We start from the raw sequence: 15,940 nt of genomic DNA, 5'->3' as shown, positions 1-15,940 counted from the left end.
ATGCGTCCCTGAAACATGGTTTTTCTTTCTTTTTCCCCAAAGAGGCCAATGAGCATTGGGGTTCTAGGCACTCAAGGGAAAATTTAGAAAAAGTAAAGGGCCTCCCTCTGCCGGTGGGGTTCTGACAGAGGGCTGCTTAAGCCACGCTCCTGTCTGTGGAGAGCAGAGGCAGTGACCAGCGGAAGGGACTCCCTGTGCTGCTCTGATCAGCCCCTTCGACCTCCTGCACAGGGCCTTGCTCTTGCACGCTCACTGGCTGGACACTGACCTTGCCAGGAGGGAGACCTCTGAGTGCAGGAGATCCTGCCCAGATGTCCTCAGATGGCCTGTGGTCATCTCTACAAAGTCAGGAAGAAACTTCTCCAGGACACAGAGCTGGCCCCTGAGGCCAGGCCAGGACCCCCAGCCTTGAGGAAGTCACTGAGAGGGGAATCCTCGCCATCCGACTTTAGTCACCCCCAAGGCGGACAGAGTCCCTGGAATCCCCCGCTTTGCCCCTAATGTCTTTTGTTCGAAACAAGCCCATCACTTGAATGCAGTTTCCATAGCAATCTGGAACCAGTCACCTAGGGGGAGCACATGCCCTGGGGAGGGGAGGCTTCCTGGTTCCAGAAGCCAGTTGCCACAGCAGAACTCCACGTTCCCTTTCAGGGGGCACAGTGGAGCCCTGCCCAGGCCTAGAGCTCCGCCTGCGGGCTTTGGGGTGGTTGGGGGTTTGATTTGGAGCTCAGTTGGGTTTATTTATTTCAAGCTAAGTTCCATGAAGACAGAGACTTGTGACAGTCCTGAGGTCCGTCACCTCCCCACTGTCTGCGCACGTGGTGCATGGCATTCTGTAGGCTGTCATTAAAGCGTGGGAGGGTTGGTCGTGGGCAAAGCTAGTCAAGACCCAGCAGGTTAGCAGGAGAGAGAAACAAAGGTTCACGGTTGTCAAGCCATTCTTTTTGGGCCAAGGTCAGAAGGCACTTTCAGAGAGGCTGGCCCTTCAGAGTAACTCTGATGGCCACGGTCACCAGCCCTGGGGGCTGCACTCACCGTCCTGTGTGCCCCACCAATTTATAATCACAGTGACCCTCTGAGCGGCCTTAGTGTCCTCTCTCGTACAGATGGGGAACTGAGGCTCGAAGAGCTTAACTGAGTCGGCTCAGGCCCGGGAGCCAAGAAGTGCCTAGGCAGACCCTGCCCATGGGCCCTTCTGACCCAGAGCCTAGCTTGGCTCCTTGGCTCTCCCCTGTCCTAAAGCCAGTAATGATGTCACCCTTGTGGCAGACCTTTCTGGAAAGGCCTTCGGAACCAGCCGATGAGACACTCTTTAACTGTGGGGTTTTTTTGAAAGAAAAACAAAACAAACCTGAAGCCCGTCTTCAAAGGATAAAGACACACACCCAGCAAGGGGCCGTAGGCATGAAGGTTGTCCCCAAGAAAGGTGCCTTGGGAGCTCCGCCCGCAGGTCACTCAGGTGATCATCCCCACCCCCACAGAGGGCATCTCTGAGCCGGGAGACGCTCATCTGAAAAGCGGCAGCACGGACTTGTGGCTGGTGTTCAGCGCTGGGCTTGAATCCCGGCCGCTCCCCTCTCTGACTCCGGCATGGGGAGGGGTCCTTCGCAGCCCACCCCCGCTCTGCACGTGGCACCCTGTCCAAGTGACTGTTCTAGAAGTCCACGACAGGGAATGGAGCCGGGCCTGTGCGGCACCAGGCTCGTCACGGGGGCCCGGGAGAAGGCAGTCAGGATCATTTGGGTCTGTTTGCTCTGGAATGGTTCTTGAAAACCAGGCAGTTGGCTTTGGGCCGCTGCAGGTGGACTAGGGTCCCGGGGGCTGTTGCCAGAGCACCGTGCCAGAGGTGCACGGCTCAGGGGTCACTCGTCACCCATGTCACCCCCCCCCAGTCCCAGGGCACCAGTATGCTGTGGCCTTGTGACGTGTGCCATTGTTAAAATGTCGAATTGCTTCCATACCCTTTGGGAAAGAGCCACCACCCTGAGCCCCTGAGTGTCATCGAAAGGACCCCAAGCAGACTGCTCTGTGGTTCTGCTATGACAGGCTTACACCCAGCTCCGCGAGCGGATGACGGGCCCCGGCGTCGGCCAGAGACCTTGCCTCTCTGCCTCTGGGTCAGCAGATCAAACTCTGTGGGGAGGCCTGATGTCCGCATCTGTCCAGGGCAGTGAGGGCAACTCCGGGGGGACGGTGGGGGCGCAGACTGACTTCTCAACACTCGTTCCTTGAGCGCAGACTCTAGGGACATAGAGATGACGGAGACGTGACCCTGCATCCCATGGGCTCCTGGCGGGCTGGAGGGGACAGAGACAGAGCCGCTGGTCCCCCTCGGATGCCCTCGTTGAAACATGCATACGCAGATCCTGGCGCGCCTCTCCGGCCCCCGTGAGAGGCGGCGCAGCGACGGCCCGCGGCCTGCGTGGAGAGTATCCGCCGTCGCGCCTGCAGTGGGGGGCTCGTGGCCGATGCTCGGCAGCCCCCCCACAGGATGGCGGCGTCCCCAGCATTTCAGCTGCTCTGGAGGGCGATGGCCTGACTTTTTGAAGTACCCCTCCCCCTAGGTCCTCTGAAAGCAAATTCTGCCGAGGCTGCCTGGGTTCTATTCCAAGTCAGACCACCCAAAACGGATTCTTCAAAATCGGCAGAAATCTGCCCAGCCCTTTTCCTGTGATATGGTAATAAACAAAAGTCCACATTGCCGATAAACAAACACGCATGGTAAGATGTGAGCAAGGCCATAACGGGGCTGTGGGAAGCCTGGGGGGCAGGAGGGGAGGTGGGCTGTCCCCAGAGGGGTGCTGGTGAAGCAACTTCTAAATACAAAGTATGGCTGCATTCCAAGGTCATTTTCAAAGTAAGAGCCCAAGTATGGGAGAAAAATTACATAGCACACAAGTAAATCTCAGTGGAAAAGGAATTCCCAGCCAATGGCACGCCTCTTCTCATAAATATTCAGCCTTTGTGATTTCCTGGGAAGCTCACTGTAATGAAATTAAGCCCGTGTGGAAAAGTAAGAAAATACACCGCACAAATTCGGTTTTATTGAACACCCAGTCGTAAGGGTGAACATTTATGGAGTGGCCAGAAATGACCCTAAGGATTGTTCAGGGATGGTAGCACTTGACCCTCGGAGCGCTCTGCGAAGCCTGGTGGGGTTGTCTGTTGGGAGTCAGAGAGCCTCGGACGACGAGGCCAGGCCCACCCACCGTAGCCCCCTACACCCCTGCTGCATGCCATGCTCGGATTGGGCCCTGGGCAGCACCTGGCTGGATTTTGTCCTCCCTGGATGCTGTTCATTCCTTTCTCGGTGCATTTATTCAACAACTGTTTTTTCTGCACCCGATACGCAGTCCCAGGCACGGTGGATGCACGGTGGCTCCGGTAGCAAGCAGCACTGGCTCTTGCAAATGTTGCATGATGGTGTGTTAGGGCCCACTAGGGAAGACCACACGTTTCGAATAACTGCATGTTTTCATTTCTCATTTAAATTTTATGACACCACAGTATCTAACTTCAGGAGGCAAATGGGGAGCAAAAGGCTTCCTGTTTCTCGTGGTGCAGGGACAGAAAGCCCTGTGAGGAATCTTGGGGGAAGGTCATGGAGGGCTGCCTGGAGGAGGTGGCATTTCAGCTGGGCGTCCAGGTGTGAACAGGACTGGGTCATGCATCGAAGGGAGCAATAAGGGTTTATAGGTTTGCATTTGGCTGAGTGGTTCTGTCAGCCCCTCCCTCTGAGTGTCTGAGGGTCTGGTTTTTTGTCCGTGTTTGCCTCTTGTCCACTGAGTTGGGCCATGAGTCTAAGAGATTCACTGAGGCCCATTTCCTGCTTCTCCTGAGGCTGTCCCACACAGGCGGATGAAGCCCGAGCTTGTGCCGAACTAGAAACACACTACGGGCAGGGCAGAGGGAGTCCAGGAGCAAGGAGGCGAAGCTACCCGTTGGGCCCCGAGCTCTACATGTTCTCATTTACAGTCTAACCGTCCCATCATGCAAGTGACAGGAGCCCCAGTTAACAGTCGGGAAACTGAGGCTCAGAGAATTCCCGCAGTGGGCTCTTGATCACAGAGCTAGAAGTGCAGGCAGTGGGGATTCAGATCTGGGTCCGGCCGGCTCCGAGGGCTGTTTCTGCGGCAGCCTGGCCTCACGCAGATGCCTGGCACAGAAGGGAGATTGAAGGAGGCAGAGGTCTTCACTGACTCCAGGACCCTCCCCCATCCCGGTGCCCTCCCATGAGGCCCCCAGACACAGGCATATCTAACAGCAGGATGGGGGGGACACACATTGACTGTCACTTCACCTGTGAGGGCACAGGTGACCTTGTGTCTCAGCTGACACTTTTTAAAGATTTATTTATTTATTTGAGGGAGGCAGGGAGACGAAGACTCCCCGCTGAGTAGGGAGCCCAACACGGGACTCAATTCCAGGACCCTGGGATCATGACCTGAGCCAAAGGCAGACGCTCAACTGACTCAGCCAGCCAGGTGACCCGAGCTGCCACTTTTCAAAGGACGTTCTTGGGAGATTTCTAGCTGTTGTAGTACAAGGAGCCCAGATCCTTGACAAAATTATGCATAAAGGGGGCTTCCAGGGAGGGAGACACCAGCGCATCCTCGCCCTGCCTCTGATGCCCAGGAGAGGCCCACTGGCTCAAGGGGAAGGGTGTCCAAGGGACTGAGGCGAGCCTGGCCTCTCCGCCTAGACCCACACAGAGAGCCCCTGGGCCACAGATGAGGGAGGGGCTCTAGCTTCCAGCCTCCAAAGGAGCCCATACAGGGGACCTCCTGTCATCTGGGGCAGCACATTCCTGCCAGACCTCAGGAGCCTCAAGGAGATGAGGGCACCCTGCCTGGGCCCTGGGTCCCATGCCCATTGCCTCCTGAGTCTGGTACAGGACCCCCCCCCACCATGCTGGCAGCTGTAGGAGAGCAAGAGGCTCTCCTTTGCCCCCCTCTCTTTTGTTGCAAGCTCTTGTCCGGGTCCCCCCTCCCGCTGGCCCCCTCCCTGCTCCCCTTCCCAGGCCCGGTAATTGCTGAGTGAGTGGCTTTGAGGAGCTGTTAAGAGGCCCGGAGCTGGAGCAGTGGCCTGATTGCCTGGCGGCCTGGCGGGACTGCCCGTGAAAGGTCCCCTTTGTGCTGGGTCGGTTACTGGGAAGCTGCATTCAATTACCGAGGCCCATGTGAGAGTTGAAAGCAGGAATGGGCGCCCCGGGTCCCCCCTTGCCGCTTTCTTCCCTTCTCACCCCACCCCCATGCAGAAAAGAAACAGATGTTCAAGGAGGTGGAGGCAGAGCCCCCCTGCCTCGGGCTTGGGAGAGCTGGGGGTGGGGCAGGCCCACCTCTAACCACGCCCCCCACTCCTCCCACTGCAGCTCTGCCTCCGTGGGCTCCCAGCTCTTGCTTCCGTGGCTTTTCCGTGCCCATCAGGAATGCCGCCCCACGGGGTGGCATAGTAGGTGTTCAGCAGTTGGTAGCCGTCAGACCGTGATGATGCACATGAATGGGCTTTGGGGTCTGGGCCCCCCAGGGGGTCAGAGAAGCCCATCCCCACTCTAGTGCTGCTTTGCTTTGGGGGGCAGGAGCTGAACATTCTTCCCCTTTCCCAGCCGCCTGAGCACTGAGCCACCCTCCCTGACCCCGGCTCCTTCTGACCCCTCCTGGGGGGCTTCCAGGCCTTTTTCACCCCGTGAACTACAGGCATCTCATTTTACAGACAGGGATACTGAGGCTGGGAGAGGCCAGGTGATGGGTCCAAACTTAACCTAGCTAGCAAGGGACAGAATCCGAACTTGGCCACACCACAGTCACCTCCTAGATACTTACTCACTCTGGGATGGGGCCATGAGGACGGGGGACTCCCTTGTGGACCTGGCCGAAGTTCTAGAACCTCCAGCAACAATGCTAGCAACTGATCGGGCCAGTTGGTGGGGAGGCCCGTCTGGAAAGACCCAACCCATAGGCAGAACTGTGGGGTGGGCCTCTCCCACCCCCCACAAAGACCCTCGCTGCTCCTGGACCAGTCCCCCCACCCCCGCCAGCCCCATGCCTCATGGCATCTACCACAACCTGCTCAGATTCCTCCTGCCCCTGGGCCGCCACAGCACTGCCCCAGGCATCGGGTGCCCAGCTCTCAGCCCCTCCCTGCTCTTGGCATATGGAGCTCCTGTCTGTACGGGCCCCTTTGTTCCCTCCTGGGCCGGCAGCTGGGCGGTAGGCAAAGAAAGGGGCTCACATTGTGCTGCTCTGCGTCATGGGGAGAGCGAGGGACTTTCCATTGTCTCTGACAGCCAGTTCTGCTGCCAAGAGGACTGAGGTCCTGGGAGGGGGTGCAGGGTGGTGGTAAGGAGAGCAGCCAGGACTGTGGAGGGGTGAGGCGGCGGGGGGGGTCAGACAACAGAAATTTGCCGATGGAGGAGGGAGTATGTAGTCCCCACTGGGAAGGTAGAAGGGCTCTCTAGGTCCATCTCCAGACAGGAGGAGGGTCATTCAGAGCACGTGTGGGCTTTGGAAAATCAGGCAGATCTGAGGCCCCCCGCTCTTCGTGTCTTGGGGCGAACCTCACCCTCTCCGCACTGGTGTTCTCAGTACCCACAGAGCAGTCTCAGCCACAACACAGAGGTGTGGAAGGTCACTAAGGCTCCGACCCCCTGGCAGAGGGCCTGCTCCCCCCAGCTGGCAGCTGGAGTTCTCCACCTTACAGCTTTCTCCAGAGGGGCTGGTGCCCTACGGGACTTCCGGCTCCCGAGGGCAGGTGCACCTTGCACTCCCCATAGCTCAGACCCCTTGCAGCAAGTCAGCAGCTCTCCGCTTGGTGTCCCTGTCAAGCAAGACACAGTTGATCATCCCAAACGCGTTCGCATTGGGCTCACTGGGTTTTCTTGCTGCAGTTTTTATCCCAAGTAGGTTGATCAAATTTACTGCCTCCGTGTATTCGGGCGGGGACGTGGTAACCTGAGTGAGGCCTTCGGAGCTGCGTTTCCCTGAGAGCGTCCTGTTCACTCAAATCAGAGCATGTCTCTTCCAGAGCATTCTAAGGGTGTTCCATCTGTCCTCTTCTTGGTTCTCAAAACAGTGCTGGGCTCAGGGTGTGGGGGAGGGGCGCACCATATTTTTAGCTCCACAATTCAGATCCGAACCAACGCGCCAGTGAGAGAGTGCTGTTTTCCTTCCCAGCCCAGCCTGACTCTCGTCTCCTGCTGATCCCCCCCCCAGGCAGACGCAGCAATGGTGGGACACCGAAGAAGCGACAGTTTTAGGAATGATTTTATATTTTGCGTTTAGGAGAAAAAGCCACAGGGCCGTCATCATGTGAAGTTCGGACCTTCTGTTGATATTTTTCTCATGCTCGTCTTATAATTGAGTGTTGTTTTTATTCTGGGCCACGTGGGTGGGCACCAGCCTCCGTTCAGTGCCAGGAGCCATGGCAGGTCTGGCCCTGGCTTCGTCCCCAGTCACGCCGTCAGTCAGAGTTTAGGCTAAGGTTGGAACTCAGTGTATCACGCATGAACGTCTGTTCTAAAATGTAGGTTTTGTTACCATCCGGGTATGACTGTCCTTGAAAAATCGAATTATTCAGTTCCCGAGAAGAGGGGACACACCACCCCATGCAGGGCCATTTCGGGGAAGCACCAAGGTCCCCAGGAGGCAGAGGGAGCAGAAGGGACACGTGGGCAGGAGCCTTCATTGTGGGAGCGGGCTTGGGCTCGCTTGAATAAACTCAGTGGGCTCTGGGGTAGAGGGGCTGTCCCTAGTTGTCTGGTAGCTGGCCCTGGAGTGACGAGGGACAGGGGAGAGTGAGGCAGTGTGACAGGAAAAGGCATCCCGAGCTGCGAGGATTGATCCACCCGCCCCGGGAGCCCATCGCCTCTCCAGAGTGGGCAAGACCCCCGCCCCCCATGTCAGAGCATCAGAAAGACAGCAAATGAAAAGGCAGGATGAACTCACTCTCGAAAACATTATGCTAAGTGAAAGAAGCCAGACCCCCAAGCCACATACCATATGAAATGCCCAGAGTACGTAGATCCACAGACATAGAAGCGGGTTGGGGGTCACCGCCGTGGGGGCGGGGGAGGAGCGGGGAATGACTGACGGTGCGTACAGGCTGCTGAAACGGTTCTGGAACCACACAGAGCAATGGCTGCACAACATTGTGAATGGATAAAAGCCGCTGCCCCTTACGCTCTAAAACGGTTAACTTTATATTCTATGAATTTCCCCTCAATTAAAAAAAAAAAGGATTAGAACTCAGGCCTTCCGAGTTCGGATTCACGTCAGGGGCCTGCAGGCCGTGTGCCAGGCCCATGGTAGACACTTCGTCCCCACGATCTGCTCCGAAGGCCGGGAGGTGGGCACGACCGGTGCCAGGCCCCCTTGGCAGTGAGGGGGTAGGCAGTGGCCCCCGTCCAGGGCTCGGGAGGTTCAGACCCGGGCACCTGCCGCCTTCCAGCCCTGAGCACGCTGACCTGGCCCCTCGGGGCCCCTGACTCCCCGATTCTCTGTCCTCGCAGGGAAGCGACAGTGAGTACGAGGCCGACCAGACCCACCAGAAGGCCCACTCTTTCGTCAACCACTACATCAGTGACCCCACGTACTACAACTCGTGGCGGCGGCAGCAGAAGGGGATCTCGCGGGCCCCGGCGTACAGCTACGCGGAGAGCGACTCGGGGGAGCCGGACCACGCCACCGTAGCCAACAGCGGCAGCGCCCAGCAGGGCAGCCTCTTCCGGCCCAAGGCCAGTCGGACCCCAACGCCCCAGAACCCCCCAAACCCCCCGAGTCAGCAGAGCACCCTCTACCGCCCCCCCAGCAGCCTCACCCCCGGCTCCCGGGCTCCGATAGCAGGATTTTCCTCGTTTGTGTGACGTCGGAAGCGGGAAAAGAAGGAAAAAGAACGGCACCAAACTCCCCATCCGCCCCTCCCCGCGCTGCCTGCCAGAAAACAAAAACACCAAGAAACCAAGTCAACTTTTCACCTCCTGAGTTTATTTTTCCAGAGATTCCAGGGCCAGCAAAGCCGGTTGTTGAGAAGGAGAAGGAAGCCATGAGGGAGGCCGGGTGTGGCCTACAGTTGGTCGGCTCCAGATTGTGGGGTCCACTGCTCCCTTTGCGGACTATGCAAAGAGTCAGAGCTGCAGTGGCCGGGCCTGAGAGAGGTGGGGGGCAGCGAGAAAGCCGAGGCCTGGAGAGCTGTAAGGCAGCGTGCTGAGGGGACGAGAAGCTTGTGGAAGTCCCGACGGCTGCCCCTTCCATGTGTGCTGGGGCCCTGGGCCCACTGCTGGCTGCAGATGTGCAAGGCTGGTGTGCAAGGCTGAGCATCCCTGGGGGGCAAAGTTCACCTTCTTGGCACCAGCTCACTGCTCCCCATGCATCACTGGCAAGCCTTGGACGGACGGATGGCAGGCCCCTGGCCTGCTCTTCACACTCCACTGTCCCCTCCCTGGCTCAACGTCTCCACCAAGCATGTGGTTTGTTTAGAAAAAGGAAAATAAGGAAGGGGTGAGAGTCTGCCTAGCTAGCTCTTTGTTCTTACACACTCTTTTTTATGGTGAATCCAAGGCAGCAGGCCCTGGGGAGGCGGGGCAAGGCCCCCACAGCACCGCTGAGCCCAGCCATGGCTTTACTTGAATTCACTTTCCCGAGCACAGACCAGGAGACGTGAACCCCGGGGGCAGAGGTGCAGGGACTGGCCAGGCACCACTGGGATAACTGGGCCCTAAGGCCCAAAATCAGAACATAAGAAGTCTGCCTTCTTCCCTCCTGAAAGGAAGCTGCCTAGACAAGGAAGTTGAGCGAGCACAGGACTGGGGAGCTAGGCAGGGTGAGGGATAGCCATCTAGGCAGGCACAGCCCTGTGCCTGGAGAGACCCCTTCCTCCTGAGACACACACACAGGTCCCCCATGCACTTGCAAGGAGAAAGGTCTAGAGATCTCTCCAAGACAAATCCCTTTGGGTCCTAGCCAAACGGGACACTCACTCCCAGGTGGTGGTCCCTCTCCCTCTCAACCCAGAGTGATCCACGCCTAAAATGTGCCCCCCACCCCCGCCAAGCACGGGGGTACAGTAGAAGCCCAGAGGGGTGGGCCAAGCTCCTGGTCTAGAAGCCAGAGCTCCCAGAATTTACCCGGTCAGCCCAGCACCCGGTTTATAAAGAGTCAAAGACCCAACTCCTCAGTCATGTGTTCCCGGCTCTGCTCAGCCTCGCTCGCCAGGGCTCAGAGCGAGGAGGGCTCTGTCCAAACTGGACACAGACCCTGAGGTGGACAGCCAGGCCGGCCGGAGGAGCAGGTCAGATGGGACCAAGGACCAGAACAGCTGGCGGGAAGCAAGGCTTTTACAAACACAATCTGCTCCAAGGAATGTTCTTTAAAAAAGCCACTTGTGGGGGCCTGAACCTTCCCTTCAGCCCCCGGATGTAGGGATTGAGGGTTGAATTCCCCAAGTGCCCCTGGCCGGCCCAGCCCCCCACCCCTCCCCAGGTTTGGGTGGATGGCCACCTCCGGGAGAGGAGAGGGTCCCGCAGGGACCTGTTCAGTTCATCGTGGGACCCCTTCGTGGCACAGGGCTCTCTGGGGTTGCCGCACACAGGCCCCAAATCAGGGTGAGGGCAACAGTTAGGGGAGGCTTGGGGGGACGTTGGGGAGCAAGCCAAGGAAAGTAGCATGTGCACCCAGCCCCATGGGCCAGGGGCCGGAGGGATGGGCACACCTCCCCACGCCCTCAGCCCCTCGGGAGTGCTGGCAGAGATCTCTGCCACCGGGGCCCAGACATCGGCTTCTCCGCAAGGGGCTCTAGGGACGGAAGCGCACTGGCCCCGGCCATGAGGCCACAGGACCGAGTTCTGCCCGGTGCACAGCTGGCGTCTCCATGGTAGCACGTCTGCAGGCGTGTGAGCTGCTTCCTCCTTCTCATCTCATCTTTTTTTAACAGCCTCATCCTTTTCGTTATCTGTTGTGTGTTAGCCATTTATGGAAGTTCCCAGTTTGCATTGGGGAATGAATTGAGCCCAGCGCAGGGAGGGCTCTGGGTGTGGCAGGGGAGGGGGACGCCAGACGAGTGAAGGCCCGCCGTGTGTGCGCACGTGTGTACTGTACGCGAGGCCAGATTTCCTTTGCCTTTCATGGATCGCCTGGGGCACTGAGATGTGCGCCCTGGCCCTCCCCACATGCTCCTTGACGCCCACGCTGACACACCCATGCACACTGGGCAGGGTGCCTGTGCATGCCTGGGCTCACGCACATGCACGTATGCACAGAACACACATCCGGGTGTGTGTTCGCCAAGAGGCTTGCGATTCCTTCTGATGGCTGGAGCTGTCTGTCCCCTGGGATGCCCGTGCAGCCAGGGTCCCCTCCCACCGGAAGGAAGCTGGGATCTGTTGTCTCAGGGGGCGAGGACACTGCGCAAGCCGGAAGGCAGGCGGGGCCCAAGGTGAAAGTCCAGCCCTTAGTCCACATACACCCACCCGAAACGTTGCCCCGCCGCCCCAGGTCTCTAGCTGTGGAGCTCTAGATTCCTTAGAGGACACCTCTGCCCTCGTTTACATATCTGCTGGGGCAGTGAAGGCTCCCGACCCCCCAGCCAGACCCCCGGCTGCATTAGAAGGATGTGCTGGGCACTGCCCATGGGTAACGGGAAACCTCCCTGACCTTGGGTTTCCTGGGCCGATGATGCCGGAGCCCCCATCTGCGGGACCACCTGAAGCAGGTTCACAGCAGGACGCCTCCGTGTCCTTCGGCTCTGCTCCATCCGGCCCCGGGGAAATCTGGTGTGGCCCCTGGCAGCCCGCGCCTGGCACCCCAGCGCTGCCCTTCCCCCTCGCGGCCCCGCCTCCAGCGTGCACAGCGGCTCGGCACCCAGACTGCCAAGACGAACCAAAAAGCGGCTCTGGTTCCAGAAGCACTTTTCTCCCAGGGCCCCAGGGAGCTTGCAAACCCAAGCTGCCTGTCCTGTCCCCTCACCTGACACTGCCGTGACTCAGAAGAAACAAGGACACTTCTGGCTGCCCCGCCCAGAGCCCTGCTGCCTCGAGGCCTTCTGTCTCTGCCCACACCTCCCTGGGCAGAGCTTTTAAAGGTGCCAGAGCCTCCCAGAGCCCACTCTGGGCAGGGGCTCCCCTCACCTTCCCATGGTGCACATGGCGTGAGGGGCCGGAGGACAGGAAGGGAGGGACCCCCTCCCCACCCCGAGCAGCAGCCAACCGATCCGAGTGCCTCTGTATGGTCCTGCCCGGTGGCAAACCTGGCCACCACCTGGAGCACAGATGCCCTCTCTTGGGACCACCCCCCTTCTCTTTGTTTCCGTGAAAATAACCAAAACCATTCAAATGTGTTACCTTTCTTTACACACATAGACTCCAAAAACAAAAACCAACACAAATCTTTATTTTTTGATTTAAAAGATATAATGAAAAATTATGGGGAGAGTATTCATTGTGGCAGGTGTCTATCTGTAAGAAAAAAATATATATCTATATGTCATATAGCTTGTTAGCGGGTTTATTTTAAATGAAAGGTAAGAAAGAAATTGATTTGAAATATATACCACGAGATGTCCCATGGCCTGTCAAACTTGTCAGTATTTTATAAATAAACTTTTTTTTTTTTGGAGATCTGAATCTACATTTATTCTCCTCCCTGGAAGATAAGTGGGGACTGCTACCCTCGTATCATGCTGAAGAATCTTCTCCTCCAGCATCCATTGTTAGCCAGGCTGTGTTTTTGCAGTGACAAGGGTCCCACTTACTTGCCTTCTTAATTCATAGGGGAGTGGACATCCATGCCTTCAAATGAAGTGAGCTATTTTATTTATTTTACGCTTTTAGGATAAGAGCCACTCGGATTACAACAAATTAGAGGCAAAATGGCAATGATTCATAATGATAGCTAATACCTATGTGCCGTTCACCCTCGGCCAGACGCTGTTCTTACCACTTTACATTGATTAACTCGGGGAGTCCTGTGACAATGCCTTCAGGAGGGAAACGGGATCAGGGAGAATTTAAAGTGGCTTTCCCTTGAGAATGGGAAAAGCCGGGGTTTGTACTAAAGCAGTCTAGAGACGTGCGCTGCCTCTGTGATATTTTAAGGCACATTCCTTGCCCATGTTCGTCTTCACTCCTGCCCAGCCAGCAGTGCAGACCCTAATGGCGTGGCAAGAATGACGGGGTTGTTTGGTGGAACTAACCTAGTTAGTCCGTCCAGGGGGAGAGTGAGGGCTTGAATGGCTGAGTTTAGGAGTACAATGGTATTACACGATCCCACATTTCTCCCACATACAGTCAGATCCGAATAGAAATGGAGCGAAGGACAGATGAAGTGAATGGTTCATGGAAGGCCACTCGAGAAGCACACTTCCTTTACGGAGTCGACTGTAACGTACATCAGACATTCCTACGGAGGCTGTTCAACTAATCCAAACAAAGCAGGGAATTTAAAATCTACATATACACACCCTGCCACACTATTTTTTCTTAAAACACAAATGTAAATTCATTCACCAATCTGTTCATGTTGGGCGGTAGCATCTTTCTTTTCTCAAGAATGGGCTCCATAGACACAGTTCTTCGTTGCTTTTCTTATATCAATCACATATCATGGATCATCAGTGAATTCTAGTCTATTTCTTTAAAATAAAGCAAAAATATNTCACCAATCTGTTCATGTTGGGCGGTAGCATCTTTCTTTTCTCAAGAATGGGCTCCATAGACACAGTTCTTCATTGCTTTTCTTACATCAATCACATATCATGGATCATCAGTGAATTCTAGTCTATTTCTTTAAAATAAAGCAAAAATATAAATTATGGATCGAGGACTTGCAGTGTCCAGTACCACGTGTAGGGGGCGTGGAAGTCGCCGCTCCTTTTTCACCAGTGGAAATCCAAGCAAACCCAAGAAGCGACAATTCATAGATCCATGAGAGATGGGAAGTCATGGGGCGCCTGGGTGGCTCAGTCGGTTAAGTGTCTGCCTTGGACTCAGGTCATGATCTGGGGTCCTGGGATCAAGCCCCACATTGGGCTCCTTGCTCAGCAGGGAGTCTGCTTCTCTCCCTCTGCTGTTCTCCCTGCTTGTGTGCTTGCTCTCTTTCTCTCTGTCAAATAAATATAATCTTTAAAAAAGAGAAAGAGAGAGAGAGACAGGAACTCAGGGCAAACCGCTGCACTCAAAACACACAGGCAACTGCGGAGAATCTCTGGTAGAAACTGTGGGCTGATACAGCAGAACCCTAGATTTTATTATTCTTTCCCTCATTTTTCTACAGTGCTTTTCCACAACTAATACAACACACTCTTTCATTTTTGCCACTTTCTTTTTTCAAAGCATTCAGTGGAGTTTTCAAAGAAATAAACTATTCGTTGGCACTCTTATCCATGACATCATATTTAATTAAATTATGTGAGTACTATAAAAAGTACAACTGGCAAAAACAAGTTTGGGAACAGTGATAATTGAATCTTTATAAACATACAACTTGGTTCAGTAGGAGCAGAAATACACAGGCATCACAGAAAGCAGCTTGTCATTAGCCTTCAGAATTCAGGGGACTGTGGGCATCTTCATGTTGCAGAAAGCACATGCAGAATCAATTAAGAAGGCTGGTTGGCTAAGTAGAAGTCAGAGGAGAGGGTTTCCATGTATATGACAGTACAAACCATGCTTCCCGAACTTTAGGACCAATTTTCAAGGGGATTAGGGGTTTCCAGGTGTAATTTAGACTACACCTAGTCTTTATCTTACACATAATTTGGAGCCCAACCCCCCCTTAGATGCAACTCCACTCCAACTGATTTCAGGATGTTGGGGTGAAGGGTCATAACCCAGAAGGCATTCTAGGGACTGGAGTCAGAAGACTGGGTTCTGGTTCTAGAATGGACACTTGCAAACTAAGTGCCTCTTAGTTTTCTTCTCAAGGGAAACAAGCGATCTACCAGCAATTTGATTGATGAAAGGATCAAAGAAAATAATGGGATTTGAAAGGAAGGGTTTTGAACACCCAAAGGCATGTCCTTCTGGTGGCACGTTTGTTCTAGGCCCAGGAGACTCTCATTGTAATCTTTAATTCCAAAATTCTTCCTTACTCCTCGCTAATCCCAGACTGGCTCCTCCCCTCACTGCAGCTGGAGAGTGTGGACTTCGGCTGCCTCCAGCTCCATTGCCAAAAAGTGTCTACCTCCCCCCAAAATGAGACAAGTCAATCTGCTAAGAAGGAAGGGAGGAGGGAAGGGAAGGTGCTTTCCAAAGCCAAGGAGACATGGTGGGAGGGCATGTTCTAGAAGGTTTGGATTATACATAGTACTCCTCGGATTATACACAGTACTTCTTTCCAGGCAACCTCACCTGGAAAACATTAGGAAAAGCCTCTCAGAATCCAGTGGACTTCCTTTCCTTAAAGCTCCCAGAGTGACTAACTGGGAAAACCACTCTGGATTGGGGATGTCAACCAAAGCGAGCACAAGATCGGCAGACCTGGGTTCCTCGCTCAGTTCCCCTGCAGCCTGGATGGGATACGATGACCCCAGATTCAGGGGAAGCTCATCACTCTTGTCTCAGACCCTATGTCCTGACTCTTGAAGGTCTGTGCTGTCCTCTGTCCAGCTTTCTGGACCGTGGTTCTGGACACATGCATTGATGTCTGGAGGACACTGCTCTGCCTAGACTGTTCTGATGGAACAGGTCTTGCTAACAGCTGCCTAAGAGACAAAAAACACATCCTCCTTGTACAGGGCTTTCCCCACCCCCATCTCCACTCCCACTCCCCCACACTGACCGGGTTTGTGACATGGGGTAGGGCCGCTGGATAGAACACAACCCCATATTTCCATGGGATACGTTTAACCCATGCAACATTATTTGTTGCAATCTGAACTTCAAAGTTAACTGGGCATCCTCTATTTTTATTTGCTGCGTCGGCCACCTGGCTTAAATCCCAACTCCAGACCA

At 55.4% G+C, this 15,940-nt stretch overlaps 1 protein-coding gene across 1 annotated transcript in view; it reads left to right on the top strand.

Moving 5' to 3' along the window:
- Positions 1-12,553, top strand: part of SDK2 (sidekick cell adhesion molecule 2) — a 136,930-nt gene extending 124,377 nt beyond the window's left edge. Inside the window, exon 46 of the mRNA XM_034640716.1 lies at positions 8,507-12,553. Coding sequence (XP_034496607.1) covers positions 8,507-8,860 — 354 coding nt within the window. The 3' untranslated portion in view covers positions 8,861-12,553. The remainder of the gene's footprint in view (positions 1-8,506) is intronic.
- Positions 12,554-15,940: the final 3,387 nt, after the last annotated feature.

The sequence above is a fragment of the Ailuropoda melanoleuca genome, chromosome 13 (assembly GCF_002007445.2).
Source record: "Ailuropoda melanoleuca isolate Jingjing chromosome 13, ASM200744v2, whole genome shotgun sequence".
NCBI lineage: Eukaryota > Metazoa > Chordata > Mammalia > Carnivora > Ursidae > Ailuropoda > Ailuropoda melanoleuca.
This window is presented reverse-complemented; position numbering and strand designations above follow the sequence as displayed.